This window comes from Marmota marmota, unplaced genomic scaffold, assembly GCF_001458135.2.
Source record: "Marmota marmota marmota unplaced genomic scaffold, marMar, whole genome shotgun sequence".
Taxonomy (NCBI): domain Eukaryota; kingdom Metazoa; phylum Chordata; class Mammalia; order Rodentia; family Sciuridae; genus Marmota; species Marmota marmota.
In genome coordinates, this window is record NW_026000222.1 from 3,403,087 (window position 1) to 3,415,109 (window position 12,023).

The 12,023-nt window shown below is 60.8% G+C and overlaps 1 protein-coding gene across 3 annotated transcripts in view; it reads right to left on the minus strand.

The window, feature by feature from the left end:
- The window catches only part of Crispld2 (cysteine rich secretory protein LCCL domain containing 2), a 56,951-nt gene that overhangs the window by 17,277 nt on the left and 27,651 nt on the right, over positions 1 to 12,023 (minus strand). For all 3 annotated transcript variants that reach the window (XM_015496001.2, XM_048792684.1, XM_015496000.2), the window contains 7 exons: positions 11,394 to 11,494; positions 7,964 to 8,107; positions 6,565 to 6,625; positions 3,582 to 3,648; positions 2,985 to 3,115; positions 2,369 to 2,412; positions 1,189 to 1,261 (listed from right to left, as the gene is read on the minus strand). In XM_015496001.2, coding sequence (XP_015351487.1) covers positions 1,189 to 1,261; positions 2,369 to 2,412; positions 2,985 to 3,115; positions 3,582 to 3,648; positions 6,565 to 6,625; positions 7,964 to 8,107; positions 11,394 to 11,494 — 621 coding nt within the window. The remainder of the gene's footprint in view (positions 1 to 1,188; positions 1,262 to 2,368; positions 2,413 to 2,984; positions 3,116 to 3,581; positions 3,649 to 6,564; positions 6,626 to 7,963; positions 8,108 to 11,393; positions 11,495 to 12,023) is intronic.

Genomic DNA, 12,023 nt, shown 5'->3' on the forward strand with positions numbered 1-12,023 from the left:
GGGACTCCCACTGTGTTCAGCTGTCACAGCTGTCACAGAGCTGTGGCTCTGACGGGGCAGCTGCACTCTGCTCTACCTCCCGAAGGCCGTGCAGTGGCCGCAGGACCAGCGGCTGGTCCAGGAAGCTGGAGCCTGGCTAAGGAGGCCTCGGAGTCCACCAAGGAGCAGGTTTTCCACATCTCGCCTCCAAGGGGCTCTACAGGAACGTGAGACAGACGTGGCCAGGACACCCTTCCCTTCAGGAGAGAGGGTGTCATCCTCCGAGGACCAGCCTTCCCAGAGGACCTGCTCCTCCGGCAGGCACGGTGGCCCCTGTGCCAGAGGAACCCACACCGCGACAGCACACCAGGCTCCAGGGCATGGCCGCAGGGCGCGTCTCAGAAGGGGGCATGGGGAGCCAGAGGCCTGGCCCCAGCACGGTGGCAGAGGGGATGGGCGGCTGCAGGGTGTGGGTGGGCGCTGGAGGAGGCCGCTGCATCCCTCACCTCGTGCTGGTGGCTGTGCCCCACACGTCCCTCAGACACACCAGGTGGTCAACTTGCACTGGCCAGTTTCACTGAGGCCCTTAATAAAAGTCATTTTTAAAAAGCTACTTCTAGACTAGGGTCCTAATTAGAATAAGAGGGACTCCACGTTTATACAAACATGTCAAAATACACGCTACTGTCAGGTGTGACCAGAGGACAGATTCCTAAAAAGGCAAAAAAAAAAAAAAAAAAAAAAAAAGCTACTTCTACTTCTAGAATAATCTGCCCAAACTAGACCAGGCCAAGAACAAAGAGCGCTAAGATAACCAAAGGGGTCAGAGGACAAGCAGCTTCCAGGGTTTCTGCACTGACCTAAGAGAGAACGGCAAGTGGCGCTCGAGGGAGATGGTCATTTACCCAGGAACAGGATTCCCTCCCCGAGTCAGTGCCACCTTGAGGGGACACTTCCACGTTCCTGTCTAGGGCACCATAGCAAGGATCCATGGCTTTTGGTGGCCTGGACAGGAAGCTTAGCAGCGTCCCCACCGAGAGCAGTGGCTAAGAGCAAGGGCTGGAGGACAATGACATCACCCATTCCGGGCACAACCGCCTGGCGTCTTCCTCAACCCCGTGTAGACGAAGCCAGATGCCAGCGAGGCCCCAGAGAAGGGCCTGAGCCCCGAGCCCCCGCCCCCCCATAGTGGTCACCCCGGGGCCTCACCTCGGGCAGTGGGAAGCCGGCTTTTCAAACGGGCAGAGCTGAGCCACAGTGGTGTAGCAGTCCACGTCCTGCACTGTGGGGCAGAGGGAAAGGTCAGGTCCCCACGGGGGTGGGTGGGCAGTGCTGTCTCCTTCAGGCCATCTCTTGGGAGAGGACAGCTCTGACACTAGCCTCCTGGGGTCCCTGACCGCCGGCCTCCCCAGGCCAGGGCTGGACAACTTCTTTCTTAAAGGCTCAGAGTGTGGACATTTTCGCTGTGGCCTAATGTCACATCAAGACTGCTGGACGCTGCTGGAGCAGCAGGTCCCCATTGGTGACGTGTGAGTGAGGGGCCTGGCCGGGGACTAATGAGGCTCCATCCAAGATCAGGAGGCAGACAGACCCGGCCACAGGCCAGTTTGCCAGCCCGGCCCCGTCTGTCATTTGGACGGGTCATGGGTTTCTGCAGCTGCCCAACAAAGGAACTGGCTCCGTACCACAGGGACTTCTATTCCGTGGGATGCTGGGGCACGGGGTGGGGTGGGGTCATTAAAATTGGGTTTAGAAGACTATTTACAGGCATGGAAATGCATTCCCGAGCCACAATTATTAAAGGAAAAATCAATTTGTAAGCTAATCCCTTTTAAATTTTAAAAGTTACCGATGTATACGCTTTTGAAATACAGGAAAAATAAACTGGGACATCACCCAAGGATGTGGTTACCACTAACCAGTAGAATTTAGGTCAAGTTAGCTTTTTAAAAACATTTTAAAGGCTCCACGGTATCTTTAATTGGGTGGATACACAAACATCGTTTCTGTCGTAAGGAAAGCTCTGTGACAACGTTTTTATAAAGGCAACTAACAATTCTTGCCTCTGGGGAAAATGACAAGAGTTGCTTTTCTAAAGGACGAGAGGGGTGAGCAAGTGAGCAGCCCCAGGCACCAGCACTCCTGTGACGTTCAACAGGACAGCCCAGACCTGCTTCCGACTCTGCCGTCAAGGGCCAGTTTCGAGTCCAGTTATGTTGAGAAGCCAATCAAAGAGAGGACCTCTCAGGGGCCTCTGGAAATGACCCTCCTGACGCTGGGACAAAGGTGCTGGCGGGCGTGACAGAGGGGAGGGCAGTGACCCCAGGAGTAAAGCTGGCAGGGGGCAGAGGTCACCCACGTGCAGTCCCCCTAAGTGACCGCGGCTCACCTGTCACTTTGGACACCATGAATGAGCTGGAGGGCTTGTATTTGCTGGAAGAGAGAACGTCGGGTCAGGGAGCGGAACATGCCTCGGGGCTCATCCTCCCAGTTCGGCCTTCCCAAGTTCCGGCTCTCAGAATGTTCTAGAGCAGGGCCACTTAACCTTTTTATATCAAGACTCCTCTGGAAACCCAGTGAGACCTACAGACTCTCAGACAACGGTTTTAAGATGTGAAGATACATTCCAAACATCACAAAGAAGGTGGTTGTTACTATGCGGTGACTGAATACTGTGCTTCTTCGTTAATGCACAGCCGAGCGGGGTCAGGGATGGGCCCTCTAGTGCCCGTCGTCCCAGGGTAACCACTGGAGAGACAGTGCTTCAGATGTCTGCAGCGACGGGTTCTACCAGCAGGGACGTCACCTCCCAGGGGTGCTGCGTGGAGGCTGTGCCCAACATCAGGAAGGACACACTCCACTGCAGGTGGCCGCCGGTGGGGCGGGCGCTGTGATTCACCCCGTGAGGTGGGTGGCAGGCCTGCCCAGCCCAGGTAGGAGCCAGAGGCACCCTCGGAACAGGAAAGACCGTTTGAAGGAGCCCCAGGCACAGACACAACAGTTACCTCAACGACTCCACGCCGTGTTTCTGAGACTTGACGAAGAAGGGTACCTGCCCGTTCCTGGTGATGTCCACCAGGCCTCCTTTGTCGTCGAGGACTCCGGAGTGGAGGGCGGCCCGGCATATGCTGGATGACTGGAGGGGGCGGGGAGAAGCCACAAGTACAGTCTGAATTAATCTTTGTTGGAAATACCCAAGAGGTTTGTCCTTAAAACCCTGAAAGCCAAAACTCCGAGCCAAGGCTCTCCCCACGCCTGACCGTCCCCTCTCCATAACCAGGTCTTTGTTCCTGGGCTTGCTTATCTGGAAGAACCCATCCGAGTCGCTTTACCAGCTCAGGACGGTGACAAGAGCCCTTTCTCCCCACTCAGCGGAGCATGCTAACTCTGGGTCTGACGCGGAGACAGGCCCCGTGAGGACCAGCCCCCGTCCCCACAGGTGGCTCTGACAGGCTGGGAGTCCCCGAGCCCTGATCAGTTCCAGACCCTCCAGGTGTGACCCAGGGGTGGAAAGGAAGCCCTCTGCCGTGAGGCCACCACCTCTTTAAAAACACGCGGCAGCGTCCACCGGAACCGCCCACAGCAACACTGACCACACTTACGCTTTCATAGAACACGGACCCGAAGATCTTTGCCTTGTGGCTCAGGCAGCCTCCTGGGCACTGGTACCTGAAGAAAGAAATGGCGTTCAGAGGGCACCTCGCCGATGAGGCTGCCGGCCACCTGAGTGCTCTTCCTTCAAGAGCTCCGTTATCACATCTAGAGAAGCGTCGCCCAGGGAGACTCCGCAGCTCTCACGGCTCACCAGGGCCCGGGTGGGCTCACAGTCACACACTGTGGTCTGGATGACGATCAAATGCTTAGGGAGACGAGTCACAGGAGAAAGACCGGTGACTTCACACGCACCAGAAGCCCTGACGGTCCCCGAGGACGTGCAGGTGATGAGGGCCGTTTTCTGGCTGTCGCTCACCAGGGCACTTGGTCAGGGGAACCTCAGAGAAGCTGCTGTGTTCGTGACCCCCAGACCCGCCAAGAGACTCCCGGGCGTGGGGCCACGCCTGTGATCCCAGCACCCCAGAGGCTAAGGCAGGGGCATGCTGGTTTGGGGCCAGCCTGGGCAACTTAAGGAGACCCTGTCTCAGAAAAAGCGGGCAGGGGGCCCAGGACGTGTAGCTCAGCGGTGGACCCTGCCTGGCCCAGGGAGGCCTGGGTCCTTCCTGGGACCACACAAGCGCAGTACGCCTGCAGTACGTGGGTCCACTCCATGGGCCCCGGAATTTCCCTCCAAGTCCACATCCCAAGCAACAGGTCACACGGTCAGCCCCACACCCAGGCCAGCTGTCACCATGGAGACGGGGAGAAGCCGCAGGTGACCTGAAATGGCCCAACATGGTTTGTGTAGCCGAATGCCAGCGTGTTCTGCAGCCACTCACAGGGAAGTGCTTGAGGGCTATTTCTGGACTTTGGAAAATTCTGAGGGTCCATGGGATGCAGCTGCTCCTGCTGACCACGTGCTGCCAGGAAGCTGCATGGAAAGTCCTGCTGGGCTCCGGCTGCCCTGCCCCCGGCACAGAGAGGTGGACGGAGCCTGACAAACACCTGGGCCGGCGAGACCTCCTGTTTCTCACCTGGATGACCGTGACATGTGGCCTGTCTGCAGCTGGGCAGTGCTTGTTAACCAACAGCCCAATCACCTGCAACTCGGGCACCTGCTGAATGTCCAGCCTGCTGGAGTGTCCAGCCTTGACCAGCTGAACAGACACAGCGGATACAGGGAGCGCCACGGACACCGAGTGCCTCGAGTGCCCTTAGGTGCTGTGAAGCCACCTCATTCCAACCACACCCCACCCCTGCTGCGTTAGAAAGTCTGCCAAGTCACGTTCCCAGCTAAGTGACCAAGCCTCCCGATTGTCCTGGGTCTCCCAGGACCTTTCCTACTAAAACCAGGAAAAGTCCCTGGCAAACTGGGACCCGCTGATCAGCTGCTCTGGGGCTCTGGGGCCAGGAACCCACTCATTTCCCAGGGGCATGGTGGAGAGTGCCCCGGTGAAGGGCTTCACTCAGTGGTTGGCATTAGGGCCACAGGTCACTCTTGTGTTCTCAAGTCCCCTCTGCTCGGCCCCCTCTGCTCGGCCCCCCCCCAGCCGGGCACTTACCCGCTTTCGGCTAAGACAAGTGAACCTCTGCAGGCCCTAAGCGGCTTATCCGCGTGCAGCTGGAAGACCCTCCTGGTCCTGGCTCCAGAGGGTCAGGGTTAGGGTGACCCACCAGGCTCTCGGGTTTGAGGACCATCGTGCCATTTAGGGTTCACAACACCAGCCGCAGGTCAGAATTCCCCAGGGAGCTTGGGAAACGCTCTGAGAACCCAAAGGCCCTTGAGAGGCTGAGCCCTCTCAGGCAAAGTCAGCGTCACGGGCAGCGGCCTCTGGGACGAGTCCCTTCTGAAAGTCCCCTGGGAGATCCTGGTGGTGCGGGTGCCAGGTTCCTCTGGCAGGGACAGCTTGTTACATACTCAGACACTGAGAGCCGGCCCTAACCCGGCCGGGAAACCCGGGCACGGAGCACATTCGTCCCTCAGGGACCACACAGGCTCAGGCTGCCGTCGCCCTCTTGAGAGCCGCTTTGCCTGCACACCGCCATCTGCTGTCCCCAGGCTGCATGGGGTCTCAGTTCATGACCCCAGGATGCAGCTCCTGGTGTGCAGGGTGTGAGCTCCCCAACCTGGACCCTCAAAGGGAGTAAACACCTGGGCGGGAGACCCAGCTCCGTCACCCCCACATCTGCTGTTCTCACCTGGGGTGGTGTCACCCCTCAGGGACATGTGCAGTCCCTGGAGACATTTGGTGGTCACCTCTTGGGCAGCTTGCTACTGGCACGTTCTGGGTAGAGGCCAGGGAACTGTCGGCCCCACCAGGAAGACCAAGCCGTCCCCAGTGCCAGGAGAGCGCAGCCCGGGCCCTGCCTGTGTCGACAGAGGAGCAGCCCAGGAGCCAAGCTCTCGGGCACTGGGGGAAGTCAGAGAAAAGGCCGGGTGCCATGGCCAGGGCACGCCCGACCCGGGCCTGCTCCTGGCTCGCCGGGCCCAGCCTTAGAGCTGTAGGGAATTGGGCACGGAGTGAGGTGTCCCCAGAGCTCCCGTGTCCATGCAGGGGTGGAAGGAGGGGAAATGGCAGGACTGAGAGCTGGGACCTGTCAGCCCACCCAGTGTGACTGGACTGTCTGGACGGTCACTTCAGCAGGCAGGTGTGGCTGAGAAGGTGGTCACTGGGGTGGGCCCTGGAGGGGAGAATCTGCCTGCAGCCCGTTCCCTTTCCCTGCTTGCTGGCTGCCCGGGATGGACGGCACTCCTCCCCCATGCCCTTCCTCGGACCCCAAGCGATGGGGAGGCTGACCGTGGACTGACCCTCTACACTGTGAGCCACAACCAACGGCTCCTCCTCTGAGCTGTTCTTATCAGGCATGTGGTCACAGTGACTCCAAGTTGACCAACAGCCAGTGTCCACGAGTTTCCACGCACCCGGCCCAGGTGCAATGAGCCCATCTGTGGGGACCAGGGGCTCTGAGGGGCAGGTCAGCCAGACTCACCTGTTGCACGTAGACCCCTTGCACTTGTCCTTCATCTTGGTGTCACAGCCGATGACCTGGGCTAGGAGAGAAACGGGGAGGTATCTGTCACAGCAAGAAGCCAGGAGGGTGAGTGCGAGCTAGAAGGCCTCCCTGCGGGTCATTCTGGAACATTCTGGAGCCAAGCCATACAAGAGAAGAGCAATGCCTGGCAGCTGTGACCTCACAGGGGCTCAGTCCCAGACCTGTTGCTTGTCACTGTGGTGTGACCCTGGGTGTCGCTCACCCTCTGAGGTCCCAGTTCCACACGGGGATAATCATGGCACCCACTTGAAAGGCCCTGTGGGCACTAAAGGGTGAGGAGGTGTGGCCCGGAGGCAGCCTGGGACCACCGGTGCCCCACAGCCCCGCCAGGTTCTGGTGGCAGAACCCACAAGGACGGGGTCCTTGTCCCAGCCCAGGTGCCGGACGTGGCCGCCTCCCCATGGCTGTGCTGAGCTCCCGTGGCCTGGTTTACAGGGACGCGTCAGGGTCCAGAGTGGGGTGGCCGGAGAGGCCCTGGCCATATCATGATTCCATATGATTAAAACTGCCACCACCTCGGAGAGACAAGGGACCAGCGTCTGGTCAAAATGAGCTGCAGAACAGTCACCTGCCGGGAGAGGCTTGAAGGCAGGGGAGGAGAGAAGGATGGACGGGGCCAGGAGGACAGAGGTGCTGGGAAAATGGGAAGGGTCTCCAGGGCAAGCAGGGTCAGGTGCCCTCACAGTGAGTCCAGCTTTGTGTTTCTTGGCCCTTGGGGGGAAACGAGCCACAGCACTCGCCCGGGCCATCCTGGCCGAGGAAGTGCCCGGCCCTCAGCCAGGCCGTCCCTGGGGGCCAAGCTATGGCCAAGCCCAAAGCTCGGGGGGTGCTCAGCCAGAGGGCCAGAGTGAGCGGGGGACACTGTTGGGCTTCCTGGTCCTGGGAGAAGCACTTGGCCTCCCGCCCATCAGGGATACTGGGGGCGCTTCATGGTGGTCTAGAGTGGGGACACTGGGCGGTCCCATCACAGCCAATAACCCCCAGGACTGCCCCGCGCTGGGCATGGTCTCCCCACTCCATGGAGGAGCACAGAGCCAGAAAAAGCAAAGGGTCACCTGGCCCAGAGCTGGAACCCTGCAAAGGGGTGGCGGAAGGTGCCCGAGCCCCTGGACGTGGTACCCGAGCCCCTGGACGTGGTCCGGGCTGCATTCCCCTTGAGAGGCCAGCTGCCCCAGGAGGGACCTATCTCATCTAGGTCTCCTAGAAAGGACCTGGGAAGGTCTACTCTGGCCAGCCGGGCACCCCTTCCTGCCGCCTGCCCCCTGCGGGCCCCGCCCAGCTCCCCTCAGGTCACCCAGGTGGCTTGGTGAGCAGGAGGCAGGGGACCACAACTCACTCATGTATGTGACCGCGGGGCTTTTCTTGGGCTTCGTGGGTCTGACCACCCTCGGCTGGACCCAGATGTGCTTCTCGTCAGGGACAGGGGCCGTTTCCACCTCGTTCATCTCGTCCGTCTCGGGTTTCTGGACGTAGGTCTCCTCTTGTCGGTGGCGAGGGGGAGAGCACACACTGGGAGTCAGCAAAAGGACTTGGGGGAGGCAATTTGAAAACGAAACTTGTTGGGGGGTCAGGGCCTCAGAAGTCATTTCAGCAGCAGAGAGAAGGTTCCATGGGGGACAGACCCAGCCGCCGGCACTCTACCAGCCAGGAGGTGGGCTCTTCCCACCACCCACGATGGCCATGGACCCGAGGGCAGGGGGGAGGCCTGTCCAACCAGAGCTGTCGTCCATCTGCCGCCCACGACAGCTGTCCAAGAAGGCAGCTTCAAGGAGTTTCCCTGGTCACTGACCCAAAGCCCTTGCTGTCCCTGAGGCCCCTCTGCCCTTTCATTGGGGGAGGGGTCACAGACCCAGGTTGATGCTCTGGGACCCCAGCTGCACCTCCGGCCAGCCACCTGGGCCCTCTGTGCCCTGGGGAGTGACTGTGTCACAGCTTCGGGCTCATCACACACGACCGTCCAAAGACCTGACTCCGCTATCCGGTCCCAATTCTTCCCCACAAAGGGCACGTGTGTCACATTTCTCCAACCATAACCACGACCCCCAAGTTCTAAAATCTTTTAGTTAAATAAACAAGTTGCGCTTATTACATATCAGTCCACTTTCATCTTCGTCTTGATGGACAGTCCTGAGCTGCTGGCCACCAGGACACCAAGCTAAGTCCAGCCAAAGCCAAGAAGTGAGAGGCAGCCCGTGGCCCCAGGAACCGATCGAGGGTGAGCAGATGTGCGCTCTGCCGGGGCCCTTTCCTCCGCCATCCACAGCCTGTACCTCCTGTCCTCCGGGACTTGGGGTCCCCTGCCTCCCAGGCTCCTCAAGTGAAAGGGACAATACAGACGCTCCTCAGCTTACAAGGTGGTCACCCCCCGAGAAGTACTTAAAACATGAACTGCCACGGCCCAGCATGGAGAGCGCTGGCCACGCGTCTCAGCCTGGAGAAGATCAAGACGCAGAGTTCTAAGTCGGGTTTCCACGGAGCGCGTGCGGCTTCCATGCCAGCAAGGTCAAGAGGCCGCCAGTCCAGCCACCCTGTCGGAGGCCTTCGCAGGGTGTTGGGTGAGAGGACTGAAGGAGGAGTGAAGCCCCTCGCAGGCCTCCTGCCTTCCAACCCACGAGCTCTCTGCCAGAGGGCAGAGCAGGGTTTCTGTGCACACAATCCAAAGGTCTAGCAGCTGAGCACCCTCAAGCGCCGTTCCAGGCCCGGCCTCCACGCTGTTCCTGGCTAACTCACTGCCCACCACCCCACCCAGCCAGCACTCCAGAGGAGCATGGGTGGGGGAGCCAGGAGGAAAGGGGGGCCCAATCCTTTCTTATATTCTGCTGGGTTCACCCTCGGCCGCCTGCTGCCCAGGCCACGCTAACCAGCCCCCGCACTAGGAGCCACTCAAGGAAGCTCACCGAGGGGGGACTGTCACCCAAAACAGAAGAAGGCCTGGCCACCCAGTCAAGGACGCCCAAGGAAGGGACCGTCGGGCGCCTGTGCAGGGCGCTGGAGGAGGAGCTCCCCAGACATTGCTGGCGAACACGGCCGGCACACGGGCCCCTCCTGTCCCCTGCGCCCGTCAATGTGGCTATTCAGGGCTGCCCTTTACTGAGGCCAGAGCTTCTCGGCAGTGAGCTGGGTTTCTTCCACTGGCCTTCGGGATTTTACACCTCATAATCGTGGCTTTATTTAGCAGGATATAGCCTGGTGGGGCGTCCAAAGCGTTTGAGGGTGACCATTGCAGGGCCGGGCAGACAGGTCCTCCCTCAGACGCACACAGGAAAAGGGGCTGCTCCCCGGGCGGCTGCAGCTGGGCCCATCCCAATTAGGATCCCTGTGAGGACCCACATGGGGCTGGGGAAATTCCTGCCCCGTCCACCTCAAGGTCACTGGTCCCAAGATGGCGCTCCAGGCTGGGAGTCCTGGGGCCCAGAACGTCACTTAGATCCCTTGCAGACTCTGCCTGGCCCCGCGGTTGTAACGGAGCACAGAGCTCACGTGACCCCAGGCAGCATGGGTCCCGGCATCCCCCCCTTCCCCTCGTTCCCTTAGAGACACCATCAGCCCCACCACAGGAGACTGGGCTCAGAGAGGGGAAGCAGCCTTCCCAAGCTCACACAGCTGGGAAGTGGCCGGCAGGCATCCAGCCCCGCTCCCCAACCTCCCGTCCCACACGGGGGGCTGGAGGGAAGCCAGCTTCTCTTTTCTCTCCTTATCCTTAAGCCCCCATATCTCCATTACGGGTCAGGGCCCTGCCCGGCACCCGCGACGCGCACTTATTAAGTAGCTTATGCAGGTAAGCGGCTCTCAGGGGACTTTGCATGGCTGGCCGAGGAGACGGGATGCCTGCCAAGAGGAGTTGGGCGTTTTCCACCAAAAATAAAGAAATATGTACACGGGGCATCGTTTCGTGGGTAAACTGGCATCTAAGGTCTCTGTGTGCGTCTGTCCTTTGAAAGTGAGTCTCTGTGGAAACTGGGGGAATATGTAACCAAAAACCATGCAGGACACACATGCCACGTGCCCCGGCGGCCCTGAGTGCCCGGCAGTTCTAGCAGGGCAGGGCTCACGGGGAGCTGGGGTCATGAGCACATGGGGCAGGTGTACTGCGGCTCCCAGGAGGAGGCCGCCCCAGCAGGAGGCCGCCCCAGCGGTTTCCCAGGAACAGCTGCAGCAGGGTGCACAGCCAGGGGCTGGAGGGAGGGGCTCCTCAGAGCAGACTGCAGGCAGGCCGCTCCCTCCTCCCCACAGGGAACAGTCAGCTGTACACAGCTGCTGGGCAGCAGAGTGCCCGGGTCCCTGCAACCTCCCTCTAACCCTCCTCTTCTCCCTGCCAGAGCCCCCGACCGACCCCAGGTCTCCCTGCCAAGAGGGCTACTCCCGCCTGCACACCTCCCCTGACGCAGAGCCACCTGCCCTCCTGCACGGCCCGCGGTCACTGCTGATGGGGCCGCACGAGCCTCAGCGGCCAGGGCCCATTTGGCCCTTCCTGGGACATGGCCCCTGGAAGCCGAGGGAAGGGCAGGGTCGGCAGTGGGTGGCCACGCACAGCAGCAGAGGACGTGGGGACACCGCAGGCCCGGCAGACGCGCACGGGAACAGCGGAAGGGCTCGGGCCCTGGTGCCCGAGCTTCGGCCACGGGAGGAGAGAGGTTCGGGGGCGAGCAGGACCCCCAAGTGGGGCTCTGGGGCCTTGAGTAGGGTCTGGTTCCCTGCTTGGTTCAAGCCGTCTGTGACTGGGGTCAGGAGGTCCCTGTCACTCGGTGGCTGTCCCATGCTCCTACCTCGGTAGCACAGGTTGTTTCTGCAGCTGCCTCCGTAGCTGGGCGGGCACTCGGAGCAGGGCCGGCCGCTCTTGTAGGGGGCTTCTCCGATCCAGTTCCCCCTGGAAGAGACCAGGAACACCGTCAGGAGGGGCCTCGGGGCCTGGAGATGAGACTGTTCCAGACCCCCCGGGGACCCCGAACACAGTCCCACCAAGTCGGGGAGGAGGGTGTGTGCCAGGGACAGGCAGCCACCCAGGTCCTCCAGGGCAGTCTAGAGAATTCCGAAACCCCACAGAACCCGGCAGCTGAGACCCTTCCACCCAGCACCTGGTTCTGCCTCCTCAGCCCTGAGTGAAGCCTGGACCCCGGATGGACACCAGGCCTCCAGCAGAGGGACCCACCCCACCCCAGCTCCTGAGAGTGGGCTGTGGTGAGGCCTCAGCAGGCGGCCACTCGGAAGCCCTAGGGCTGCTCAGGAGGGTTGGTAAATCAGAAGCCCGCCCAGGCTCTCCTCCTACAGCTTTCCAGGGAGGTGGGGGCCTGCTGGTGCTGGCCAGAGGACCAACTGCAGAAACAGCTCTGTCGAGAATGTGCCCCTCTGTAGCCTTGAACCTCCAGATGCATCAAGGGGGCGGAGGGGTGGCAGGG